At 59.3% G+C, this 26,505-nt stretch overlaps 4 protein-coding genes across 4 annotated transcripts; all 4 read right to left on the bottom strand.

The window, feature by feature from the left end:
* Positions 1-1,856: 1,856 nt before the first annotated feature.
* On the bottom strand, positions 1,857-2,297 carry PHYSODRAFT_335080 (hypothetical protein; the record flags this gene model as incomplete). The annotated part of the gene is made up of 1 exon (XM_009532452.1): positions 1,857-2,297. One exon carries the CDS (start codon positions 2,295-2,297, stop codon positions 1,857-1,859), a length of 441 nt encoding a protein of 146 aa, XP_009530747.1.
* A 1,268-nt stretch (positions 2,298-3,565) lies between these two features.
* PHYSODRAFT_379855 (hypothetical protein) lies at positions 3,566-3,991 on the bottom strand (the record flags this gene model as incomplete). The annotated part of the gene is made up of 1 exon (XM_009532451.1): positions 3,566-3,991. A coding segment is annotated over one exon (426 nt), but the record flags the coding sequence as incomplete, so codon positions are not given.
* A 2,708-nt stretch (positions 3,992-6,699) lies between these two features.
* PHYSODRAFT_259239 (hypothetical protein) lies at positions 6,700-10,600 on the bottom strand (the record flags this gene model as incomplete). Its single annotated transcript, XM_009532450.1, has 4 exons — positions 6,700-7,601; positions 7,736-8,575; positions 8,966-10,278; positions 10,392-10,600. The coding sequence occupies 4 exons, from the start codon at positions 10,598-10,600 to the stop codon at positions 6,700-6,702; spliced, it is 3,264 nt and encodes a 1,087-aa protein (XP_009530745.1).
* A 4,190-nt stretch (positions 10,601-14,790) lies between these two features.
* PHYSODRAFT_335076 (hypothetical protein) lies at positions 14,791-17,428 on the bottom strand (the record flags this gene model as incomplete). The annotated part of the gene is made up of 6 exons (XM_009532449.1): positions 14,791-15,032; positions 15,171-15,867; positions 15,903-16,619; positions 16,712-16,876; positions 16,936-17,277; positions 17,357-17,428. 6 exons carry the CDS (start codon positions 17,426-17,428, stop codon positions 14,791-14,793), a joined length of 2,235 nt encoding a protein of 744 aa, XP_009530744.1.
* Positions 17,429-26,505: the final 9,077 nt, after the last annotated feature.

The raw sequence follows: 26,505 nt of genomic DNA, 5'->3' as shown, positions 1-26,505 counted from the left end.
CTTCCGTTGAAGTGAGTACACTTCAGATTGGCGCCATCCAACCCGTGGCACTACTGGAACTCGGCATCCCATTCCAGCTTGATCGTACTCCAATGTTCTCGGCGTCGCAGCAACCCAGTGCGAACGCGACCACATTAGGACGCAGCGTGATCTCAGCCTCGCTTCAGCTCAGCTCTGCTCGGACTCGGCTGCGCATAACGTCGGCTCGACCTAGTTCGTCTCGGCTGGAATCCGACGAGAACCGGGCACAAGACCGAGATGTATGCGTTCCCACTGGAACTGGACGCGAAGCGGCCCAACTTGATCGTGGCTTTGCTTCGGCAAGGTTGCTCTTCAATCGACTCCACTCCAACGACCAGCGCTTCTTCGAAGCGTTGCTCGAACTCGGCTCCGTTCCGGCTTGGTTGAACTCGGCTTCACGACATCTCGGTGTCAAACTACTTCCACGCAGAGTGCACTGTCTCGCTTCAACTCGGCTCTGCTTGAACGCATCTCGGCTTCAGCTTGACTGTGGTTCAACTCAGTTGGTGCTGACCTCGGCTGCACTTGTACCTGATCCCGATTCAGCTCGGATTCAAGACAAACCTCTGCTGCAATTCGCCTAGGCGCCACTTGATCCCCATGTTCTGTGGCTCTGCCACGAATCAACCCGGGTCTAGCGCGACTCATGTTCACCTGGAATTGATTCCGCTTCAGCTTAGCCCAGTTGAGCAAGGTGAGAGGCAAGCTCGACTGAGCGAACGACACAGCTGGCTGCCTGACCAGCTCTGTCCCTTAGCGGAAGTATCAGCGCTTTGAAGGGATGTTTCGACTTGGCTATGCTCGACCCCTGACCAAGCTCTGCTCATGTTGGCTCAATGTGAATACGACCGCGGCCGCGTGGAATCCATTCCTCTTCAGTCCACCTTTGGATGTTGGGTACACCTTTGCGACGCCGTGACTCAGCGATTTCACCGACTCGGCTTCAGGCTGACCGCAGATAAACGCGATGGTAGCCCTACGTCGGATCGAGTGAAGTCGGAGTTCATCTTCAAAGCAGGTGTCTGCTTCTGCTCAGCTACGGATCAACTCGGCTCCCGTTCGAGATCGCTGGCACGTCGACATTCTCGGCGACGCGCCTGCCCAGCGTGCCTCCGCTGAGCTTTGCTCAACTCCAGCTTTGCTGCAACTTCGGTTTGTTCACCGCCGCCGCGCATCGACCGACTCGGCTAGCCGCCTCTCGGTAAACATGGAGTGATTACGGCCTCACTGGAACATCGTGCGAACTCGACTTCGCTTCGGCTTTCCTGCTTGAGCGTGGCTCCATATCAGCACAGCTCCGCGTCAGCACACCTGCGCTCCAATTCAGCTTGAGCGCACAACGGGAAGATCGTTCATCGACTTGGTCGGAGGTCCCGGCGGTCGTACCCAAGGGTGTCGATCGTACCGCCGCATATCACACACAGTGCCCCAGTGGGTGTTCACGGACCCAGTGACGAGTCAACACAACTTCGGCATCGACGGCTGACTCGCTCAATCTGTGCAGACGCACCATCACCTCCCTCAGCTTCTTCACTGGGTCGTTGTCAGACCAGCTGGGCTTAACCGCTCAGCTCGGCAACTCGGCTGAGACTTCGCGCCGACTCCAACGCTAACCCGGCGAATGGGCTTCTTGCTTTCCAGCTCCATCTTCGCTCACTCCATTTCGATATCATGTAATTCATATAATCCATACAGTTGACGCAGTATCATTCTTCGACTCGACCCAGCCTGCTGTCTTCACTGAGTCGGCGGATCATCACTTTGGTGCAATAGCCTTAGACCGCATCTGCAACTTGCACCATTTGCAGACGGGTTTCACATTTCTTCGATTGCCCCTAGTCGAGTGGAAAGGTTTCCCACGAGACGTTCGGCATCGAATCCCAACTCGGGCATTTCGCGCTGGATGCCCTCGTCGCTCGTTGTATCAGGGGCGGACGGTCCCCTGGAGCGACGGCTTGACTGTCGTCGTCCGCATCGTCACCGAGCTCGGCTGCGAGGTTTTGTTGGGCTCGTCGAGGTTTCTCCACGCGCCCAACATGCAGCGAGAACTCAGCTACCCCGCTGAGCAACTCAGCTTTCTTCAATTCTTCATCATAATCTCCGATATTTCCATCTCTTCCTCGGTCTTGGGTGCGGTCGTCGCCAAACCGAACGGTTGGGACCGCTTCCATCATCATGTCGGCGATCCTTCCGCCAGCTGAGTTCGGCTTCGTGTGAAACGAACCCCCAGCCGTCGCTGGGCTGGCCCAGCTCGGCAAAGATCTCCCCTTGACCATCTTGCTCAGTACTCGAAACTTGGTTGACTTGGTACCAACGAAAACAAACCACCCTGCTCCCGGGTCGCGTCACCATTTGTGGTGTAGTAGCACTCACAAAATCATCAGATGTGGCACCCAAGCCACAAACACAACAACAGCCGAGCTAGTCGGCCCTTGTTGGCCTGCGCTGAGATGTCCCCCAGCGGTTCGGCCCTTCCGGGACAGTGATGTCTCGTCCTCGCCGAGACCAAGTGCCCCAAGCCAGTCAACCACGGAAGCCAGCTGAGTTACCTGACTCCGGAATTAGAAATCCCGTGCCCTCCGCCAAAGGACGGACGACGGCCCTCGCGGGCTTTTACGGGTCGCCGAGAGCAAAGGCTTCTCGACTCAGCAATCAGTGCCTGGGACGTACGGGAACACCGGCTCGCAGCGGTGGCGAGACTTTTCCTTCGCGCTTGGCGAGACACGCGCCCAACCCGGGCCGACCTTAATCTCTTGGCGCTACCAGTCAACACCCTACAAGCTATGCCTCTCGGGTGCTGACAGCAGACATAATCCGGCCCGTGCAGGGGCTTACTGGAAGCGCGTGCACGTGTTGTGGACCTAGAAAATTCTGCTCTGTTGTTTGTTATCTCTGTCGGGCGCCCTGAAGGGGCGCCTCCACTATTCCTAAGCTCCTATACAAATACCAAATGAAAGTGGGCGGTTTTGGATCTCGGCCGACTCTTCACCGAGCTCGGCGACGCTCGAGCTCGGCTAAGCCGGATAACCTGTCCGGGTAACCCCTTGAACTCGGCTGAGCCGGATACGGCGTGTCCGGATAACCTGGCGAACTCGGTTGAGCCGGATAAGGTGCCGGATAACCCAGTGAACTCGGCGGAGCGACTCGTGAACTCGGCGGAGCGACTCGTGAACTCGGCAGAGCGACCCGTGAACTCGACTGCGCAACTCCCGGACTCAATTGAGCCTGGTTACCGTATCGGACGGTACATGGTACCGTTCAGCCTGAGCTCGGCGGCTTGACCCCCCCCCCATGATCTCGGATGAGCCTGTCCAGTGCCTTCCTGAACTCGGCTGGGTCTTCATCACTGGGTCTGCCACGTGTCACCAGGTCGGGGCCGGTGTGGCTTGAGTTTCTGACACCATCAGCCGAGTTCAGCGGTCCATCAGCGCATTCTTGCCCACTGAGCTCGGCGGACGGTCATCCCGCCGAGTAGAACTTGGCTCCTGGTACGTTGTTCCACTGCGGCCTTGGAGTGTGACACAAATCTTGATGTTCCCTACACCACATCCGCGTTCATGAAGCCGGATTCTGTCGTCGAGACGGCTGCTCTGGGCACGGTGCAAAAGCCCAGGACGTTGAGGATGACAGTTTGGCCTGGTAGAATAAAAGCTGGTGGAATTGCGGTGCCATCCGCTCCACCACAGGCTACGATTGTAAGATGAAAGCTGGTTGATACCTCGGCCGTCCAGACGTTGCGGGACCCGCGAGCTGCAACCACGGTCTTGGTGTTCTTCTTCGACGCGAAGCTTGTCTCGTCCATGTTGAAGACTATGCACGCTTCGAATCCGTATTTCTCATAGGCGTCTGCTAACGTCGTGTGGAACAACGTTACGTCATCTGACGTGACGCTGTTCCGTGCCTTTGAAATGGCCTGAGCTGTGCGCGTCGAAAGCAGAGGGAACCGCTGCATGAATCGCTTGTACCAGCCGTCACCGAGACCTCTCTGGAACAGTAGGTTGGATTTGTGCTTGCCTTGTGAACTGGTCACAGGGCGAAGGACCTGCTGGCGGCCAAGAACCCACTCATAGAGATTGATCTCAGCTTCGGCTGGTAGCAGAGGCGCTGGGCCGCGGACGCGGAACTCGCCACGTTTTGCTGCGGCTACTGAACTTGCTAGTGTCCGATAGCGCACGCCACTCGTCTTGCTCACTTGCGAGATAGAGGCACCCTCGAGAACTTGGGCCACGGCGGTGTTAATTTGTGTGTCTGTGTAGCTTAAGCGTCTTCCGGGCATCTGCAAACTGAGGCTACCCAAGGCAACCAGTGGCTGCGAATAGCAGCCACTACTGTAGCCTGCTATGCGTTCTTAAAAGAAATGGGATTTTTGTCCAATTTCATCCAGTGGAGATGGTATTGGCCACACCATTGGTAGAAATTCCGAAATCAGTACTGAAATGGGCAAAGGGTGATGGGCACCGCTACAAAATTCTATATGTTTGGCTGCGGTAAACTGGACGGGCGGCCTTTCGGTGTGCTCTGCCTAACGAGCCACCAATTCGTTAAATCGCCTGCTAGAAGCCGTATAAATAGACGAGATAGTCCTAATAATGAGCTTTCGGTAGGTGGTCTTCGTGCTCAAATCACCCCAGTCTACAGCGAGATATCGCTGTACTGCGGCGACACTTCGCAAATTTGCGCTAAACTGGCCAGGCACCTTAGAATTTCCCCCCGAAGCCACACAAGGGTCAAGTCCGTCTACCGGTAAGTCTTAGCTTAGCTGTAGAGTCTGGATACGCTCGGCCGACGCGGGGTATGTCTGCCGGTGAGCATAAGGTACATTGACCGAGTGTTCATCCCTGGAAGGGCCAAGAGTGAGTGGTGGCCGAGTGTTTGAGGTATCAGAGACCTCCCGGTACGGTTGTACGTTTGTCTGGGTGTGTGGCGTGGCCCCCCAGTATATTTGACTTCCAGCCGAGGCTTCGCCCCGGCGCCCCTGTCCGAGGCCTCGATTGGCCTGGTACCCTTCCTTCTGAGGGACCACAGTGGGTTAAGCGTGAAAGCGCGTGTGTAGATTGCATCCTAGCCGTAGCTCGTGGCTAAGGGCGCTCTTATATTTGATTTACGGGCTCTACCTACCTGACCGACGACTCGCACAAGGCACAATCCAGCCCGGTGTAAGGGATCGGATCTGGCCTTCAGATTTAATCCCAACAATAAGCGCCGAACTTTTAGGAGGGAAGCGTGTTGTTGGTAGGGCTCGTCCCAAAAGCCTTGGCTAGAGGGACGAGGACTCGTTAAATCGTGTTTTCCCTATACGACACTACCCTCCTCCGACATGACAGAGACCCTCGCTTCATGGGCGAAGTCTTCCAAGCATTTACGGAAATGATGCAATCGAGGTCTCGGGCCACCCTGATCTATCGGTCACAAGCCAACGGCCAGCAGGAACGCTCGGTTAAGAATGTCATACAGTCCGTTCGAGTGTACGCGGAAGACCCGCTGCAACAGGACTGGGATGAGATCGTGGAGAAGCTGATCTTTGCTATCAACAACTCGGAGGACGCCACGCGCAAGGACACGCCGTTCTACCTTGTACACGGCTGGGATGCGCGGACGACACTTCGAGCTATGTCTTCGTCACTGAAACGAGGCCGCGGTCGCCAAACCGACGCCTTGGCTTGGAGACGAGAAGTCAATCGGCAACAGGAGATCGCTTTGGAGATGGCCAAAGAGTACCGGGCGACAGAGAAAGCCAAACGAGCCGAGAAGCACAACGAGACCCTGAGTCGACGCGAACGAGAATCTCTACCGACGTCTGACCGAACCGAACCTTCAGGTGAAAACACTGAAACGATGGACCCGACCGATGACTCGTCGACCGAAACCTCGAAGTCGCTCATTGAGCCGGGTGATCGTGCCTGGATCTACATGGAGCGTGTGAAACCGGGGCTGACGAAGAAGTTGGCGCATCGCTGGCATGGCCCCTTAAGAATCAAGAAGAAGGTGGACGAGTACGCGTATGAGCTGGCTCTACCAGACCGGAGTGGGTATAGATTCTACCCAGTCGTCCATATCTCGACTAAAGAAATTGAACGAGTTTGGAGACCGACCGAAGACTCGGTTGGTAACTGACGTCACGGATGAGACGAGACTAGACTTCGATGAAGAGCTTCTACCCGAAGACAGCTTTGAATCGGACCACCTCACTGGTGAGTACGAGGTGGAGGCTATTCTGGATGATCGAACGCCGCTCTCGACGGGCACTGAACGCGCGGTCAGAGAGTTCCAAGTGAAATGGGTTGGTTATGATGAACCCACGTGGGAGCCCGCGTCCAACCTGTCGTGCGGAGGGATGCTGTACGATTACTTGCGCGCTAAGCGCAGCGATCGTCGTTTGCAGACGGTCCAAGTCGCAGACGAGCACTAGATGCGACTGGCGCAACATGATGAACTGCCGGCGGGGCGATGCAGCCCGCCTCAGCAGACGAAAAGAACTACTGCAGCAACATTTACTACATGTATGCATATTGCACGAACTCTCGGATGGATCCTACGAACTACTCAAGTGGAGGCATGGAGATGCTGTTTGAATTTGAAATTAGAAATCTGACGACGCCCACAGACTGAGAAACACTACAATGCATCGAGAAGACTACGTTCAGGCCGGGCAGAAGAAACGAAGAGGAGAAAGCGAGCCTATGGCTTCGACGCGGAAGCGGCGTGAGCGAGCACTTGGAGGTGGCCAGAGCCAGCGGCCGGGCGCTGGAGTCCCGGCGGAGATGTCGACTCCTCAACCGAGCCCTCGATCTGGTTGTCCTCGTCTCCAGAACTGAGGACGGGCTCGTCAGATCCAGCCGGAGGTATCGGAACGAGGCTCGGCTCAGGAGAAGCAGCATCGTCCGAGCGCTCGGGCGAACGAAGAGTCGGCGCCCCGTTTGGAGAGTCATCCGGCCGTGGGTCATTCCCCGCTACCTCTTGCCCGTCCGTAGCTGCTTGAACCGAACTTTCATCGAGAAGCTCCTCAGCAGGAGCAGGAACGCCGTGGTAGTGGGTGTACTCCCGGACCCACGGAGCCGAGACCTCGAGCACCGGACTGACGATAACGGCAGACGCCACTTCCTGGAGAGTGAACCCGCGAGGAATAAAGAGCATCGCCCCAGGGTTGCATGGTGCGAACCTGGTGTTGTAGGGGTGAATGCTTGGCACAGCAATCCAGCAGTTACGCCAAGGCTCGTGGCCATCAGCTTCAACGACTGCCTCAACCCAATCTGCCGAAGACGGAAGCCACGAGAGCGTTTCGAGGGAATAGTGCAGGACCGAGGGCTCGAATAATACCTCGGGGGTGTAGCCGAATTTCCCATCCGCATCGGGCAGCAGTTGGGCCCACCAGCGCTTGATCTGAATGCGGAGGCGATCGGACCGAGCGTTGCGCTCAGCCGAGTACTGGAGCCACGTCTCCTGGATGGCTAGGTACTCTTCGGAATCCTCTCCGAGTCTTCGACACATACGGTCGAGCCATCGCTCTACTGCCACCGGAGACGCCCAGTGCGCACGCTCGTACAACGCAAAAGCCAGATCGTGACTCTCGGTTGAACCGACTGCTCGGCAACAAAACTGACGCCACAGCTTCGTGAGCAACGCGACTCCCGTCGCACGAATGGAGATAGGAACGTCCGGAAGGAAGTCGGTCACGTCGAACAAGCAAGGCTCGGCTGGGAGACTCTCAATGAACCGCCAGAAGGGGTGATCAGGATTCGTCCAGTCGCTGAAAACTTGGATCCCGTCAACCGAACACTCGACTTGGGCAGACGTTGGACAGGCGGGACGGTTCGAGTTTCCAGGATCTCTCGCCAGCACTCCTTTGCTCCAGGACTCGCGAACGGAGGCGACAGGAGTGACCCGTCATAGTTACCGCGGCGATGAAGCTGGTCGCGGCGAGCAGTCGACGCAGCCGGGCGAGACGAGGCCTCAGCACGGCGGGCTTGAACAGTAGTCTGACGGACTGGAACGGGACCAGCCCTCGGCTGCACAGGTTCAACCCTCGGACGTGAAGCCGGTGCGACTGGAGCAACAGGAAGGGCCCGAGCTTGTGAACGCTGACGGAGCTGTATCTTAGCTCCTTTAGCTGACACCTTCTTGGGGTTGCGACTCGATCCACCACGCGAAGACGCAGGAGTGCGAGTTGCTACCGGGTCCGAACTCTCCCCTTCGCGAGTGAGATCTACCTCGACAGGGCGCCGAACCGACGGCTCGTCGAGACCCAGGACCACGTCGTCAGGGGCGTTCTCACTCTCCACCGCGACCTTGGACTGGAGAGAAGCCACAGTGGGCGCCGAACGCATCCTTGCGAGGCTGAATAACAACCGAAGCCTCGTAAGGTGAGTCGTAGTCAGCACCGAAGAGTTCCCGACGTCCTCTGCTCCCCGTGCCCGGTCTGAGGGTACTGCAGACGAATTGGACAGACGATCCGGCGACCCGGGCAACGACGAGGTGGAGGCGTCCGAAGGGTGCGGAGACGACGGCGCGACCAGAGGGCGGGGAACCGACGCCTCGGTGCCGACCTCAGAGATGGCTGCCGATGAGGCAAGCGTTCGGCTCGAAGCAGTTGCCTGCTCCGCCGACGTTGCCGAAGCAGCAGGAAGACGTAGTGGCCGACTGCCAGTAGGACGCCGAAGCGTGGATGCGCTCCTCTTTACAGGAGGCTTTGAGGGACGGCCGTGCTGAGACTTCAGATTTGAAGGAGCGGGCTTCCGAGGGACAGCGGACGACGCGACGGTTGTAGGAGTCGACCCAGTCAGCTTCTTCCGACTCTTCGACGATGGCACAAAGGTTCGTCATCGTCCGAGCTCTCCGAGAAGAGGCCGACGTCCCCGAAGTCCTCGTCTCGATCTGAGTCAGGACTCGTCTGGTTCCGGGCCTTGGACTTGGGAGACGGGCGGACAGCCGCCGGGTGAGGCCTCACGCGGACGCTTCAGCGGGGCCGTCGCCACCGAGAGTTCGAAATCCATGGAGGCGAAGTCTCGGAGGAACTCCTTGAGTACGGGAGGCAGCAGCGAGTCATCGCCTAGGTCAAGGTTCGCCAGGATGAAGCGTTGATCGTTCGACTGCTGGAGATACGCATGGAACTTCTTCAGGGTGTCAGAGTAGCGAGACAGCCCTTCACGAAAGCTCTGACGATCCTTCTTGATGACGGCGTGAAGGCTCGTCAGCGAAGAGTCGCGCTTCGAAACTTGGGCCTTCAGGTGATCGATCACCTCAACGCTCTGAGCGAGAGCTCGGTTGGCCGTAGCGAGTTGTCGGCTAATGGAATCCCGCTCATCGCGAAGGGCCTGGGCAACCGTAGCCAACTGCCCTCGCTCAGCCGACGCCTGGGTACACAGCTGCTCCGTGCGGAGACGAATGTCGTTCTCGTTGTTGAGCCTGCGCTCACTACGAACTGCGGCTTCCTCGAGACGACGGACCTCCTGGCGTAGGGCTTCAACCTCTTCATCCAAGCCGAGGGAACGCGGCAAGGCGTCTGGCGAGACTGCTCGGAAGACATCGCTGAGACTTCGGGCATCAGCCAAACGCTGGTCGAGGTCGTAGTCGACTCGCAGCGGCGGGAACCGAACGAGGCCGATCATGAGCTGGCCGAGGTCTGCCAACCGTTGGTCCAGATGATCCTCCAACCGAGACTCGGAGCGGCGCACGGTGCGAGCGACGCTTGCGTCGATCAGGTCCTCGAGTGCTGCCTCAAGCGACCAAGGGATCGGCGCGCGAGGCGAGGACTCAGGGGCGTCACCAGGAGCCGACGACGAGGGCTCGGGCGAAGCGGGCTCGTGGGCTTCCGTGTATATTAATCGGCAAAACCGCGTTGGGCCAGACACAGGGTCGACCGAGTCATCGGACCGCACACTCGACGGAGACTGAGGAGGAGAAGATGGAGCACCTACCTCTGAGCGAGCCGACACCCCACGTCCACCTTCCACCGGCTTCCTGGGAGTTGGTGACGACCGCTCACGGGGGCTCGACATCGAAGGCTCGGAGAGACCGGAGTCAACAGAGACACGGGCAGTATCGACCTCGACCGAGTCCTGGCGCTCATCCGACGCCCCGCCAGCACCAGCTGCAACGGGAGTTGGCGACGGAGACGCGCCAGGAACGCCGGGCGCTTGAGCAGCCACAGGCGTTGCGCGGGGTACCACGCTTGCCGAAGCAGAGGCGGAAGTTGGCACCGCCGAGCCCTCGAGAGAAGACGCCGAGCCCTCGGGTGGAGGCGCGGAAGAGCCTCTCCCGCTAGCAGATGAGTGTGGCGCAGCAGGCGGCTGCACATGGCAAGAGGAAGAAGGTTAGCGACGGAAGCTGCGGCGCGATGACGAACAGATACTTCACCAAGGATATGGACTTACCGAGGAATCAGAGCCGACGGCACGGAGGGCGGCAGCTTGCGCGAAGGCAGAGACGGCGTGCACCACGACACTCTCCAGTTGGGCTGGGTCGGGCTTCGGTGAGGGCTGCTGTGATATCGGGAAATGACCGAGAACGGCCCGCGCCGAGGACTAACGGTCTTGAACCTTCGAGTGACGGCCAGCCGAGCACTCTGGTTGGTTACTCTCATTCCCCGCACTAGAGCGACAGATGGATAGCCATTTAGTGACCAGGCACGGCGGGTCATAATAAATCCCCGCCGAGCCCTCCAGGTAGTCATAGTGGGTACAAGATTTGCCTCTCATTAGGAATCCGGACCCAGCCGAGGAGTCGTCGAGTTGTCGGTCCGGCTCGACGATTCGGATGATACTTGATATTTGTATAGACATTAGGGATTAGTTATAGGGAAGGCCTCACAGCCTCTAATCACTAAATCAGAGCGAAATTTCCCCCCGAAGCCACACAAGGGTCAAGTCCGTCTACCGGTAAGTCTTAGCTTAGCTGTAGAGTCTGGATACGCTCGGCCGACGCGGGGTATGTCTGCCGGTGAGCATAAGGTACATTGACCGAGTGTTCATCCCTGGAAGGGCCAAGAGTGAGTGGTGGCCGAGTGTTTGAGGTATTAGAGACCTCCCGGTACAGTTGTACATTTGTCTGGGTGTGTGGCGTGGCCCCCCAGTATATTTGACTTCCAGCCGAGGCTTCGCCCCGGCGCCCCTGTTCGAGGCCTCGATTGGCCTGGTACCCTTCCTTCTGAGGGGCCACAGTGGGTTAAGCGTGAAATCGCGTGTGTAGATTGCATCCTAGCCGTAGCTCGTGGCTAAGGGCGCTCTTATATTTGATTTACGGGCTCTACCTACCTGACCGACGACTCGCACAAGGCACAATCCAGCCCGGTGTAAGGGATCAGATCTGGCCTTCAGATTTAATCCCAACAATAAGCGCCGAACTTTTAGGAGAGAAGCGTGTTGTTGGAAGGGCTCGTCCCAAAAGCCTTGGCTAGAGGGACGAAGACTCGTTAAATCGTGTTTTCCTATACGACATTAGTCTTCGCACTGAGAGTGTCCTCACTCTCAGTGGTGGTCTTCATGAAGAACTGCCTCAGTTCTTCATTCTCGCTCTTCGTTCTCTCGGCGTCCGAGAGAATGCATATTTGCTCGATGCGTCCATCGTGCAAGTCACGCACGAAGCGCTTCCAGCTCATGACTGGAAGCGAAGTCAACTCCGACGCTTGCGGCGGAGGATTAGCGAGAGTCATCTCCCTGTACCGGAACCCGGCACAGGTACGCGTCAAGACGTTCAACGTCTCGACGTCCGGCTTCTCAGCCTCCGTCTGCCCGGCAGACATTTCTTGTAGCGTCTCGGCCCCAGACCGAGACTTGCGCAGCGACCTTCGCATGCGCCGTCTTCTTGTTTTGCGGAGCCCGGCTCCGCTTGGTTCTTGACCTCGTCCAGGCCCAACCGTGGACGGGTGTTCTTCTTCGGTACAGCCGGCGGGTTTATCCCGCGGGCGAGCGACTTCAAGTCCGGCTTGGTCGCCCGGCGCTTTGTCGTGCAGTCGGCTGCACGACAGCATGCAAGTTTTTCCGGTGCGGGACGTTTGCAACCGTCCGCACCGCCTGCAGCGTCGGCTCCCGGAGCCGACCGCCATCTTCACCTCGACGCCTGTTATTGGCGGAGCCCTTCGTTACAAAGGGTGCGTCGACTCCCAGAGTCGACGCGAAACTTCTTTTCGCAGCGCCGGTTCCCGGAACCGTCGCGACTTTAGTACCTCGACGCCAACCATTGGCGGAGACCCCATTGCGTAGGGTGCGTCGGCTCCCCGAGCCGACGAATCAAATTCGTCCAAGCTATCGACTCCCGGAGTCGACGGCGTTTCGTCACCTTGGGTCTTATTATTGGCCAAAACTGATCCAATCAGATTCGCGTCAGCCTCCACGGCTGGGGCGTGTGACTCGCCTGTGTCATCCGTGCCACTTGAGACCTGAGACTCTTTCTGATTCGCTGAAAAGCGGGTGTCGACCTCCGAGGTCAACACATTTCCTTCATTAGCTGTCGGCGGCAACGCCGACGCTAGCTGCTCTTGCGCGCGTGCTCGCGCGCGCACAGGGTGCTCCGGGACAGCGGTATTAGACGCTGCCTCGAGTGGGGAGTCGCGCGCACCTGTCGGTGCGTGCGTAGCGGCAACAGGGCCACCGCTCACTGTTCCGCTGTCGCGACCGAAGCGCACGAGAGTGGCTTCTCCCAATCGATGACCGGATCATGCCGTGGCTTGCCCAGCATGCCCAATACAATGTCAAACTTATCGTCCAGATCCAGGACGATAAAGGTCTCGAAAAACTGTTGATCTTCGTACATGAAGCGCACGCGTACCATGCGCTTCTCGGTTTTAACGATGGCACCCGTTGCCAATCGAACTTCCAACATACTTCGAGGTATAATTACCTCCTCGAAGTCAAGCCTTGATAGACTTCGCAGTCGAACAAAGTTGTTCGACGCGCCAGAATCAACCAAAGCACGGAGAGAGCCGCTTGCTCTCATCGAGTTCACGTTCAGGTTGACAAGGTCAAGCATGTCATCTTGGTTCTTGCAGTGAGAATGAATCTCACTGGGGGCTGCAGTCCTCAGTGTCGCGTGTCCAAGGTCGACACGCGGAACTGCATTACCAGTAGGGCGCCCCGCGCCTACTGGGTTCCAGCGTTTTTTGTTTGTCCGCGACGATGCCCGGCATCGCCGCATCGACCACCATCTCGGTGCACGGGTGCCGTGCACTCTCGGGCATAGTGACCGATCCTTCCGCAACGGAAGCATCGTACATTACTTTCTTGTTGCTGTTGATAATCAACAGCCGTTGCATTCGAGAGGTCCATTGGTTCTGGGCCTCCCGTCCTCACTACCGGGCGTGGCTGTGGCCTCGGCAGATGTGCATGCAGCTTAGCCTGCCGCAGGCTAAACTCCTCCTGCATTGCAAGAGTAATTGCAGCTTCGAGAGTACTCGGGTACTCACGGAAGAGATAGGTCTTCACAGGCCCATCTCTCAGTCCCTTCATGAACGTGACGACCTTGGTCGCCTCGTCGATCGGATTGGTCACGATGTTCGAGACCAAGTACCGTGCTCCCTGAGCGTAAGCATGGACATCATGCTGGCCCTGCTGCAGGTCGAGGAACTCCGCTCTCGACCGGAACTCGTTTTGCGGGGGCTCAAACGCTTGTCTGAGCTCTTCCTTGAAACCCTCGTACGTGCTAAAGCACGTAGGGTCCGAGAGTCGGCGTCCATACGCCCAACTTCTTGCACGCCCACCAAGACATGACATGGCGAACGCAACCTTCGACAACGGGTCGACGATATGTCGAGCCGCAATGGCTGTGTCGAGTTCGACAAGCCAACGGAGGAGAGGTTCACCCTCTCTTCCGACATAGTTGCTCATATTGAGCTTCAGCGATTACGCGCGTGGTGTCGTCCCGGACGGCACCGCGGTAGTAGTAGCAACATCGCGTTGTTCCTTCAGAATGAAACCCAGAGCAACACCGTGTTGCTCTGTCGGCGTTGCGTACGCAGTATCGTAGCTACCGCCGCATCACCAATGACTGTTGACAGTCGTTGGAGAGCTTCCCACTCTGGATCCGACAGGTGGGGACAGTCAGCGCGTGCAACGTGAATTGCAGGCGTAGTGGAGCTTTCCATGGGCACCTCTGGAAGGTTCTCAGCTCCGCGTTCGTGCGGTGACATACGAACTCAGGTAGTCGGTCGTTGGACGGACTACAAAGTGCTACCAGGTGTAATGGGCCTACTTTGGCTCACTACTTTAGCTTACACGTGTGCGCACGTGTACGAGGAAGCGTAACTTAGTTTAACTTAGAGTTAATTATACTCGGGCCTCCGAGTATAGATTAATCTAAATAAACGATCCAAATAATGTTTTTGGGTTAAAATGAGAACTGCTATTTTTGTTTTATGTTTCTGACTTCCTCTAAATGTAATATTCTAAGATAGGAATCTGCCAACGGCTGGTTGGCAGAATTCCAATGCTATGCATGTCGCTCATTGGCTAAAAGATGCTGCTTTCAGCCAATATGAATCCTAAGTCTCTATGGACCACCCGTGGTGGCCGTAAATGTATGCAGCCTTTGGTGTGTCTACACCAAGTTCGAGAAAGTCTTTCGAACCTCTAACAGACGTCGTGTCTGTTAGAGTTACACGTGACTGTAGCCACTTGTGCGTGTAACCCCGTTACAGGAACTGTCTGCTCAGGCGAACGAGGGGTTGATGCCCGGTAGCCGTCCAGAAATTGCTCGATTTGGCGGGTACCCAGTCACGTCGATCAGGCATGGATCAGGGATGAGCCGGCGCAGAACTTGGACAGGGTGAGCGAGGTTCTCCTACTTGCCGAAGGCCTTGATTCCGTCCGCCGAACACGGAGCAACTAAGTCGTCGTCAAAAAGGAGAGGCACGCTAGCGTTCTGGATCAAACGCCAACACTCTTGACCGCCGGGTGACACGAATCCCGGTTCGAGAAACAGTGACGCCAGGTTGTTGAGCTTGCGCGACCCTGCCGCCGCGTCCGAAGCGTCGACCATCGCAGGGGCGATAGAAGCAGGACCAGCCCTCGGTGTGGCAGTCACTGTAGCTGTCATTAACGCGTGAGCGTGAACCGAAGTCGACCGAGTGTAAGGTCATTGGGGCAGCGCAGCTGGAGCGGCTTGGGCAACCACAGGAACCTCGGTCGCCGTAGCCTGAGGTGCCGGAGGTGCTGCAGGACCTGTCCGTTGGGCAGCCGAGGCTTCGCTTTCGTCGTCGGAGCCAAACATCTCTCGCATGAGTGCTGCACGATCCTCCGAGGTCTCCGAGCCATCCGACGACCCTCCTTCTGGCGAGCCCTCGGGAGGCGATGAGTCACCGGGGCCAGCGGCAGTCCTCGTTGGAGGAGCCGACGGCGAGCTTCTCGAGGCAGACGGACCCTCGTTGTCACCATCAGGAGACTCGGCAGGTGCGTCGCCCGTCGGACCAACGCTGACCAAGGCTTGGGACACGATCGACGCAGCTTCGGGAACCGGGACGGCAGGCGGAGACTCGGTGGTAGTAGCAGGAGCCTCGGAAGCGGGGCCTTCAGCCTCCTCTGTACCGGCCGGCGCTTCCGGAATCTCGCCGGGCTCAAGATCGTCTTGCGGGACGTCGTCTGGACTTCCAGCACCGCCGAACTCGAAGTCGGGATACCCCTCGTCCCGCGGAGGTGGAGACCGAGCTGGCTGAGGAACTAGAGTAGCGCCCGTCAACCTAGGGTATAGCGGCACGTCCGAGTGCTCGTACGGAAGAGGCTGAGCATCCAACCGGCTAGTTCGGAACGTCGTTGAGGGTCGTGGCGTCGACGGAGGCGGTGCAGGGACCTCACCCGATGCTGACCGAGGCTGGATGACCCAGCGGCCGCTGCAGCTCTGACTCTCAGGTCGACCGACGGTCTACCGAAACGCTTGGGCGGAGAAGGCTGAGATACCGTGCCCTCGGCAGAGGCCGACTCGGCTTGCGAATCGGGCTTGCGCTTGAACGCCCCGGTGGACTCAGACAAACCAGCAGACACCACCTGCGAAGCCGCGGGAGCAGCTGAACCCTCGGTAGGCTCAGCCATCGATACGCCAGCCGTCTTGGACTCTTCCTCTTCCTCGGACGAGGATTTGTTACGGCGCGGACTCGCGACAGTGACCGTCAGTGGAGACAGCCCGAGGAGATTCCAGTCGATCTCAGCGGCGGAGATGCCAGCCGAGGCCAAGACCAAGGAATCCACGTAGAGCCCATAGGCTGCCGAGTGCCGTCGAAGGATAGAGTTGGCCCGTCGCAAGCTGTTGTTCTCGTCCGTCAACGCCCTGATACGGGCAGGGATAACATCAGCTCGGTCACGGTCGGCCAACTGCTTCCGAAGCTTTTCCAACTGGGTGTTGTAGACAACGAGGCTTGCTTTGATACGCTCATGGATCTGCGTGTTCCGGCGAACAGCAGCTGCTGCGTCTGCTTCCGCGGTCTGCGTCCGACCTTCCAACGACCGAGTAATGTTGCCGTGCTGGGAGATGGCCGCGTTCATCTCCAACAACTGCTGATTAGCGTGTGTGAGCTCGGTACGCATGTCTTGGATGTTCTGGAGCGCTTGGTTGCAGTCCGAGTTGGCCGTCACAAGGAAATAGTCAGCCCGTTGGCGGAGATGCATCTCCTCGTCGAGCTTGTTTTAGGTGTCGACGAGCTCCTCGCGCAACCGATCGTTGTCGCGACGGAGATCCACCAGCCCATCCGACTCCGCGAGAGGGAACGTACAGGGGCCACAGCCGCGGCCAGCACCTCACCGACGTTAGTGGCAGCTTGCAGGTTGCGGTCGAGAACAGGGTTGACTCGAGCTAGAGGCAAACGGGCAACACCCACGACGAGACGAGCGAGTTCCAGCACCTGCTGCTCGCCCAAGACAACCGCTGTCGGAGGAACCTCGGCCGGGCCAGCACCAGCTCCGGCGCGACCTCCTACAGCTGCCTCGCCCCCCCCACCGACGCCCCGCGAGTTGCCAACGTGACCGAAGGCGCGGGAGTTGGCGACGGTGGAGCGCTGGCGCTTGGCGGTGGTGTCGGCGGCGAGTCGGGAGCCTCTTCAATGGGAACTGCCGGCGGGGGTGTCTCGGTCGCCCCAGCATCAGACTCAGGATTACTTGGAGGAGCCGGTGGAGGGTCGACCAAGGTCCCGGAGGCGGCTGGAAGGACCGTAGGGTCACCTGCAGGCGCGGCCGGGGCTGGAGGCACAGCACCAGCGACGGTAGGGGCGGTGGCACCCGCCAAACGAGCCTGGTGCGCCGGAGGACGACCCGAAGTGTCGGTGGCGACATCAACAGCTCCCTGAGATGATCAAGAAAGAGATGGAGTCAACAACAAGGATCCCAATGACAGTGAGGAGCAGCAGGAGCGACGAACGTACCGGTCCGGAGCACTGGAGAGCCCGAAGAGCAGCGGCAGCCGCGTCGGCGAGCGCACGCGACGGAGGAGCCATGGAGTCGAAGAACCGAGGACGCCTAGACGCTCACCAGCGTGGGGGCCTCGCGTCGAGGCGAGGGCAGTCTGGTGTAGTACCCCGCGGAAGAAGTGGGCGCGCCGGGCGCCGGAGGAAGAAGGCGCCGGGACGCGAGTGATGGACTTCGACGCGGCTGATGGAACGCGACGCGGATTGATGGGCGCGACGCAGGGCCGAGCTCGACGGGAAAGTCGGCGTGGGTGATGGTCCGTGAGACACGGTGCCAGAATCCAGTGCGACGCGTAATCATCCGACGGGTCGACCAGCGCACCCGGTTCTGCAAAACGCGCCGACCCTAAACCCCGCCGAGCAAAACGCGCCGAGCAAAACGCGCTGAGCAAAACGCGCCGACCCTAAACCCCGCCGACCAAAACGCGCCGAGGTAAGATCTTGAGTGCGCCACGCAAATCAGGTTGAAGGACGGCAGTGCAAGCACGACAGAAGTAGGGATAGGCACACAACGATAGGCTTAGGAAGCAGTAGTACGGAGTAGGCAGTAGCTGGGGGCATAGGATAGGATAAGGACTCAGTCCCGAAATTTCTCTGAACCACAAAGACCTCCCGTCTTCTCCGAGGTTCCAGGGGAACCACCAAGCGCCGGCAAGTAGAGCCGCCTCGATATCGCGGCCCCCCGTCGTTTGCTGGTTCGGGTGCTCACCCCCCACAGACCCGTGCTGGAACAAAGGCACGTTAAACGTATACCGTTTAGGTGGGCGCCCGATAACGCGCTGCCTAGGCGAAGGACCGCGCTGGCCTGATAACCGCCGTGCACAAGACCCCCGTGTAGGCCCGATAACGCCACACAACCCCCAGGAAACGCCGGCCCGATAACGCCGCACGCCCGACGGGAACGCCGAGGAAACGCCGGCCCGATAACGCCGCACGCCCAAGGCTCGACGCCCTACGACAAGGAAAAAGCGTCAACACAAGAACCCCCAACTCCGAAGCCTGCGAAGACTTGGGCCTGTATTTCGAAGATACGCTACTCCAACAACCGGGAATAATTTGCTCGGCGCGACCGCTATCCAGACGCGCCGAGTTTGTGCGAGATCGCATTCGAGAGATTTCTGCGAGGGCGCTACTCCACAATGGTACCGCGACCCGGGAGTACTACTTCGAATGACGGGCTAACGATCCAAGAGGCATCGGAGGCAGATGCGCAGTCGGCTGGAAGGTCGCCGACCGCAAGAGAGCACAGTGAGAGACCTGTCGCGTCGTGGAGCTCTGAGGGAACCTTCACGACAGGCCACGGGGCCAGCGACGACCAGGAGGGCTACGAAGAACAGTTTGCCGTTCCCGATGTGGCTCCCGACGAGGGAGCCGCGACATACGTCGCGGTCCTACTGGTCGGAAGCCTGCAAAGGCCGACGACCAACAACAACTCACCGCCAAGGCCACCGCCAAGCGCAAGTCGCCCAAGAGGAGGAAGAAGAAGAAGCTGCGCGCGCCGGACTCGGCGGAAGCGTCGCTGTCTAAGCCGCAAGGCAAGGACGCGGGGCGCCAGTACACCGTCGAAGAGGTGCGGTACGTCGTGGCACGCACTGAGCTCTTCCGGCTGCTGGAGCAAGACCCGATCTTGGTCTTCCTCAAGCCCATGCTGATGAGCAACTTCACAGGCCCCTTCGTGGCGCCGGACTTCGATAGTCTCACCAGCGTTGCCCACGCCGCGCCGACTCTCTTCCAGATGCTGCGTGACTCGGGGTTCGTGCTGGGGGCTTTCGAGATGGAGAGGCTGTGCGATTGGGACCTCAAATCTTGGTTACGTGCGATTCGCGTCGTGCAGGAGCCCTTGGCGATTCTCGCCGGATCTGTCAAACAAGACGCGACGAGTTCCGCGACGGGCCAAGACGCGCCGAGCCCCTCGGCGGGTCCAGCCCAGACTTCGACGACCACGCCCTCGCCTCCACCTCGATACCAATCGAGCGTGGACTCCGACAGCAGTTTCGAGTCGCCCAAGCGCATGCCCATGAACCGGCCGCCGCGCGTCATGCAGCTATCCGCGGCGCCCGCACGCACAGAGGTGACGAAACCCGCCGAGGAGGTGCTTCCCAAGGCCTTGAGAGAATCTATCATCAAGCTGATGCAGACGACAGTGATGAACACCCCGCGCGCCGACACGGCCGCAATTCCGACGGGGCCGAAGCCGCCCGCGGATCCCACACCCACGGTCCAGGAGGCAGCGGATGTCGCCATGGAGTCGGTCAGTTTGCGTTCCTCGACGAGGTCCAGAACTCGACGCGACGCGGACGAGGACCCCGATGACCTGTTCGACTTGGACATCGGAGTGCCAAGAACCGCGGCCGCCGTCTCGACGGTGACAGCCGGTGGCGTAGCCCTCGCCCGCGTACGCCTCTCAGCATCTTCCGAGCTGAAAGAGTTCTCGGGACGGTACGCCAGCGAAGAGAAAGCCAGACTGTGGCTCAACCGTCTGAAGTCCGCCGCGCGGCGCGACGGGATGACGGGCGAAGAAGTGTGCGGGCAGTTCAGCGATCTAATGAGCGGCCCTGCGCGCCAATGGTATCTCCAGTTGCCCAGGAAGGTCAAGAAATCATGGACCGGGCTGATGGAGCAATTCCGGGTGCAGTACTGCGCCAAGGGCGTGTCAATGGCCAGTCGCTACTACCATGCGGCTCAGCGCCCCGACAAGACCCCTCTGGATTACTTGTACCGGCTCAACGTGGCGGGCTTGAGGGCCAACATCCCATACGCCGAGGGCACGACTGAAGAGAAGCGCGAACACGTCGAGCATTTCATCCGGACGCTGAACACGCAGGAGGCCGAACTCGCCTCGCGTCTCACGCTGATGGAGGTCGCCGACTCCGAGGCGCTGGAGAAGAAGCTGCGTGCCCGACAACGTGGATTGGCTCACCAGAAGAAGACTCTCTTCGGCTCGAACAAGTTCCGCCAAAAGGCTCCGACCCCGCCGACTCAGCCGGCGCGCGCCGTGCATGCGATTCACGTTGCGTCGGACGAGTACGACTCGGAACGCGAGAGTCGCGACAGCGACGATCGCCAGTACGATCAAGACGGGGAGGACGAAGAACGCGCCAAGTTGTTCGTCGCGGGACAGGCCCCGCCGGGAGAGCCGGCGCGTCGCAACTTCGATCCCGACGACTCGGGACGCGACCGCCCGCGGTGCCGCCACTGTGGTTCACGTCGCTATGTGCTGAAAGTTGTTGACGTGTCAGAAGTGTGGTGGCCAACACCCGACGGAGCGATGCTTGAGGGTGTGCAAGGCCTGCGGTGACGTGCACGAAGCCGGAGAATGCCCGATGGAGGAGTTCTTCAACCAATTGCGTCAGTGGTTTGACCCGAATAAACACGCGGGAATGCTGCCGCCGGCCGCCGAGAAGATGTTAAACTAGGACGCTCGCTGGCTTGGAAACCAGTACGAGACGAGCGACATGTTTCCGGCTATGGATATGTGACCAAGAAGTCGTGAGAGGTGGTTAGTGAGAGCCCGACTTCCCTGAATGATAATACATGTGAATCCAACCCGGAACGTACCACGCAAGAACGCGCGCCGCGAATCTCGGCGGTCCGACGTACGACGGACGACGAGTTTGCACGTGAACCACCCCTGGACGAGATCGACTTGCAACCAGGAGAGCGACGCGGATACTGGAAACATTACGCGCCGCACAAGTTGTACAAGCAGGCCAAGATTCATGGAAAGCTGAACAACCGCCGTGCTGTGTTATTGCTCGACACAGGTGCCGAGGTGTCCATCCTGGACACCACCTTTGCTCGTGAGGTAGGCTGCCTGATTGACACGGAGATCACGCAAGAGTGTGTGGGAATTCGTGATGAGACATATTACACGGTGGGGAGAACCAGAGTCAAGATTACCTTGGCTGGGAACTTGGTGTACTACATGCACCTGTGGGTCGGCGACTTGGTCGGCCAACACGCAATCCTGGGAATGAACTTCATGGTGCCCGCTGGAGTGCGCATCGACACTGCGGATGGCACGGCGTGCCTCCCCGACGAGGTGCATATCCAGATGATCGGACGAAAACCGTTATACGGCGCACGGATGCACCCGGTCAACGTCAAGACGCCTGTGAGGCTCGAACCAGGAGACACGCATGAAGTCTTGCTGAGGCCGGATCGAAACGCACCGTTCCTGTGGGTGACACGGGCAGAGTCGTGGGTGACTACCTTTGTCAAGGGGAGAGTCGGAAATAAAACGTACCTGCGTGTCACGAACATCGGAGACGCAGCGATAACCCTCGACGCGCATGAAACGCTTGGGTGGTGGACGCCGTCTGACGGCCAGCCTCGGAACCGTGGATTCGTCCGACTGGGCTCCACCCGGTACCAGCAGTGGCAGAATCTGGCGTACGGCGCGACGCGCGACGCGGAGGAGAACTGGATCCCAGCCGAGCTCGACGGACCGATGACGGATCGCCCCTCATACCCGACGCCTAAAGCCATCTTGCGCCCGGAGCCGAGACAACTCGGGACGCGACGCACCGTGACCCCAGTGTTGGCGGCTGTCGCGGAAGCGCCGAAGGGAAGGGGGGTAGACTTGCCACCCGACGACCACAAGCCGGATACGGACGAGGAGGCGGTGGAAAGTGAACCCGATATGCCTCCGACTGTGGCTGGAAGCACTGCGATGGAAGAATCGCCGGAGTCGGAACTCGCCGAACCAAAACTCGACGAGCCAAAACTCGACGGACCAAACCCCGCCGAGCCGAATTTCGACGAGGCGAAACCTGATGATGATGAGGAAGACGACGCGGTCCTCATCCACGAGGGGTCCGACCTGTTCGTAGAGGATCTCGAGTCTGAGATGGCAGTGCTGCCAGACTTCTCGCTGACCGCCGAGGTGAAGAACGAGGACTTGAAGGTCGGCATGCCGACTGGACTCCCGCCCGAGGAAGCCGCAAGAAACGCGGCTACGCCAAATCATCTGGAAGCGACGGAAGTGGTTGATCGGCAAAGGCAACGCCTTGCCGCCGGCCGCCCTGGGTATTGTCTGCGACATCGACGTGGGCGACGCAAAACCCGTCGCGCAACGCGTCCGGAAAATCCCGCCGCAGTTTCGAGGGAAGGTCGTCGACTTGATCAAAGGGCTGCTGAGCGCGAGGATGATCCAGAAGTCGAAGTCGCCGTGGGCGTCGCCCATTGTCGTGATCATAAAGAAGAACGGCGTCGATATCCGGCTTTGCATTGACTACAGGCTCATCAACGGGCTGACACAGTTGATGATTTACCCCATGCCGCTCGTCAACGACTTGCTTGAAGACTTGGACAAGTATCTGTGGTACTGCTCCCTCGACATGGCGAGCGGCTTCTGGGTCGTCCCCATGACAGACCGGGCCCGGCTCATCTCAGCCTACATCACGCCGATGGGACTGTACGAATGGCTGCGTATGCCGTTCGGCCTGTGCAACGCGCCGCAGATTTACCAACGCTTGATCGACAACGCGCTCTACGGGTTCATGAAGCTGTCCCTGGATGGCAGCACTCGGGACGTCTTTGGAGACGGCGAACCGGTGAAGCCAGGTATTCACTCCGTTCTGGGACGGAGGTCGTACATCGACGACATCCTCATCGGGGGTACGTCGTGGGACGACCTGTGCGAGAAGGTCGAACGCTTGCTGGATGTCTGCGAGCAGTGGCACTTGTCCATCGGTGTCGAGAAGAGCGAGTGGGGCATGTCCAAGGTCGACTACCTGGGCCACCGAGTCTCAGGACTCGGTCTCGAGGCGAAGCCGAAGAATCTGGAGTCGCTGACGTCGCTCGAGTTCCCGCGCACGCTCAAGGGCCTGCAATCGTTCTTGGGTAGCCTCAATTACTACCACCGGATCATTGCAGACTTTGCGGTGTACGCTACCGCGCTGTATTCGCTGACGGAGACCGACAGCGAGTACGTCACGCATCCAGATGTCCGTGGACATGAGCAGTGGACGCACGCGACGCGCGCCTTCGACGCGCTCAAGGCAAAACTCGCCGAGACCCCAATGTTGAAACACTTCGGCGCGAACCGAGAATCCGTCGTGATCGTGTACGCCAGCGACTGGGCCATCTCAGGGGTGTTCACGCAGGTCCACGACGAAGTGTACATGCCTGTGAAGTTCACCAGTGGTACGTTGAAGCCCAACGAGCTGAACTACGACATCGTCGAAAAGGAGATCTTGGCCCTGTTGCGCGTCTTAAACGAGTGCTACACGATGCTAGCAGGGAGACCAGTCCGCGTCTTGACACGTCACACGACACTCGCCTGGTTGTTCCGGTCCAAAGGACGACAGGGGCGACTGTCACAGTGGGCCGCGATCCTCTCGCCGTGGAAGTTGGAAATCTACCGATCCATGAAGGGAGAAGAAGAACTCCTCGGCGCGCTCGCCGCGAGCATTACCCCGCGAGCCTTCGTCGACGCGGCGCTAGAAGAAATCACCCTACGGAGACGGGCGTCCAGGATTGTAGTCATTCCAGTCCCCGACGTGGCGCGCGACGAGGTCTTGCACGTCTTGAGCTTTGACGGATCGGCCAAGGCGAAGCGAGAAGGCGGAGCATACAGTGCCGTCATTTGGCAGCTGCCGAACTGGGAGATCGTGCGCGCCACGTCGGGATATGCGACGGACCTCACGGCCAACGAGGCGGAATACCGCGGGCTGCTGCTCGGATGTTCTCTTCTAGAGGAGCTTGACGACGTCACCCGACTCGTCGTATGCGGAAACTCCAACCTTGTCATCAGGCAGATGCGGGACGAGATGGACTGCAAGTCCCCAGCGCTGAAGCTGCTGCGACAAAAGACGCGAAACGCACTCCAGGCATGGCCGCGCCACGAACTCTTCCACGAACGACGAGACTGGAACGCGAGTCCCGACATGCTGGCTGGACAAGCTCTGCAGCGTCAAGGAGGCCGCAACACGCACAGCCCCGAAGAGATTCAAGATCAGAAGACGCTGAATCGCTTGGAAGAAGTCATCCGACCACGGGCATCGAGTCCCGAGAGGGCGGCTTCAGCCAGTCTCGACGCGGATAATCTCGACGCGGATGACCCCGCCGGGAAGGCCATGGACGCGGGACGCGGGACAGCACAAGTCCTCGCTGTGACGACGCGCTCGGCTGCCGCACGCACGACAACACGTAGGGGCCGACCTCCAGAAGTCCTGGAGGAGCTGGTGGTGCAACGACTGCGCCTGGACCGCATCCGCGTCGCCCAGGACGAAGAGGTCTGGATCGTCAACCTCAAGAAGTATCTCCGCGGCGACGTCGGTGACCTATCTCGGCGCGAGGTGAAGAATTGCCAAAAGCTTGCACCTCAGTACGAAGAGGGCGAAGGCGGGCTGCTCTACTACTAGCCGAGAAACGATGATTCCGCCGAGGATCGCGATGTGATGATGAAGCTGGTGATCCCGGAGATCTTAGGGAGGATATACTCCACCACTATCACGCGAGCCTGGAAGGCGGACACCAGGGTATTGGCCGCACGTACCAGCGCGTGAGGCACCACTTCCATTGGCCAGGGATCTTCAGAAGCGTCCAGCGCTACGTCGGCGAATGCACCGACTGCGACACGGGGAAGGGTCGGCCGACCATCCAGGGCGAGTCGCCGGGCAACATAGTCGCGACGTACCCGTTCCAGGTCATCGCCATGGACCATATTCCGTCGTTGCCGGCATCCTACAAAGGCAACACAGAGCTGTTAGTCTGGGTCGACCTCTTCACGGGGTTCGTCGTGGTCAAAGCGAACGCGTCACGAACCGGCAGACGGTGGCCGAGGCGTACGAGGAAGCGGTGTTCAGGCGCTTCGGCGCGAGCGAGGCTATCCGCCACGACCGCGAGCCGGGCTTCATGTCCGACTTCTTCAAGGCGTTCAGCAAACTCATGGGTCAGAGACAGCGAGCGACGCTCGCTTACCGTCCCCAAGCCAACGGTGCTGCAGAACGCATGGTGCAGACGGTTACAAGAGCGATCAAGATGTACATTGCGGATGTCGACCAACGCGACTGGGACGAATACGCCGAGCGTCTTACCTTCGCGCTAAACACGTCGCACGACCGACAAGGAACGAAATCCCGTTCTTCTTAGTGCACGGCTGGGATCCTCGGTCGACGCTGGAAGCAACGCTGGAAGCAACGCTGGCCGTCGGGAACACGTCGACCCGGGACGCCGAAGCGAGGCGGTGGAGGCTTCGTATTCAGCGACACTACAAGGTGGCGAGGGCACAAACGTTGGAGTTAGTCCGAGAGACCGTCGAAGAGAGAGCGCGTCGACAAACTGAAAACGCGACGCAACATGAGATCGCGACGGGCTCGCAAGTTTGGCTGTACCTGGATCGGGTGAAGCCGGGGTATGCGCGCAAGCTTGCGCACATGTGGCACGGACCCTTCCGCGTCGCCGAGCTGGTCAGCGCGTTCGCAGTGCGCCTCGAGACGGCGGGTACGCCCTACCAGCTGTACCCAGTCGTCCACATCTCCAAGCTGAAGCCTGTCCGGGAATTCCCGTCGCGACCCACGACGCAGCTGACGGTGCCGGCCGAAGAGCGCTTCGACTTCGACGAGGAGCCCTTGCCGGAAGAAAGCTGAGAAGCCACGCCCGAGCTGGAGGATGACGTCTTCGAGGTCGAGAAGATCGTGAACGTGCGCGAGGGGCGGGCTACCCGGTATGGGCGCACGCGACGCGAGTTCGAAGTCAAATGGAAGGGCTACCCGGACACGACATGGGTCGACGAGCTCGATCTGAATTGCGGCGGGTTGCTGTACGACTTCCTGCGCCAGCGCACGGGACGCAACCGGTTCGAGGCGATGCAGTCGCATGAGAACGCGGAGGCGGTGGAGCCTGGTGGGTGGTCGCCCACGGGTGCGACTAAGTCGGCAGGGGGGCTGCCGACGGGAGGACTGGTGGGAAGCCTCGACTCTGGGAATGGCCGGAGCGAGGGATTGGATGAGGGAAGTGAGGAGGACCAGCCTGTTGCTGAAGATAGGACGGCGGAGGGCCGTCTCATAGAAAGATGTGAAAAAGGGAAAGAAAAGAGGGAAGGTGTCAAAGGGATGCATTGAAGTTGCGGCTACGAGCTACACTAACGTAACGGACTACGC

Source organism: Phytophthora sojae (genome assembly GCF_000149755.1).
Source record: "Phytophthora sojae unplaced genomic scaffold PHYSOscaffold_6, whole genome shotgun sequence".
In the NCBI taxonomy this organism is placed as follows: Eukaryota; Oomycota; class Peronosporomycetes; order Peronosporales; family Peronosporaceae; genus Phytophthora; species Phytophthora sojae.
The sequence above is the reverse complement of the archived record's forward strand: the minus strand, read 5'-3'. Positions and strand labels throughout refer to the sequence as shown.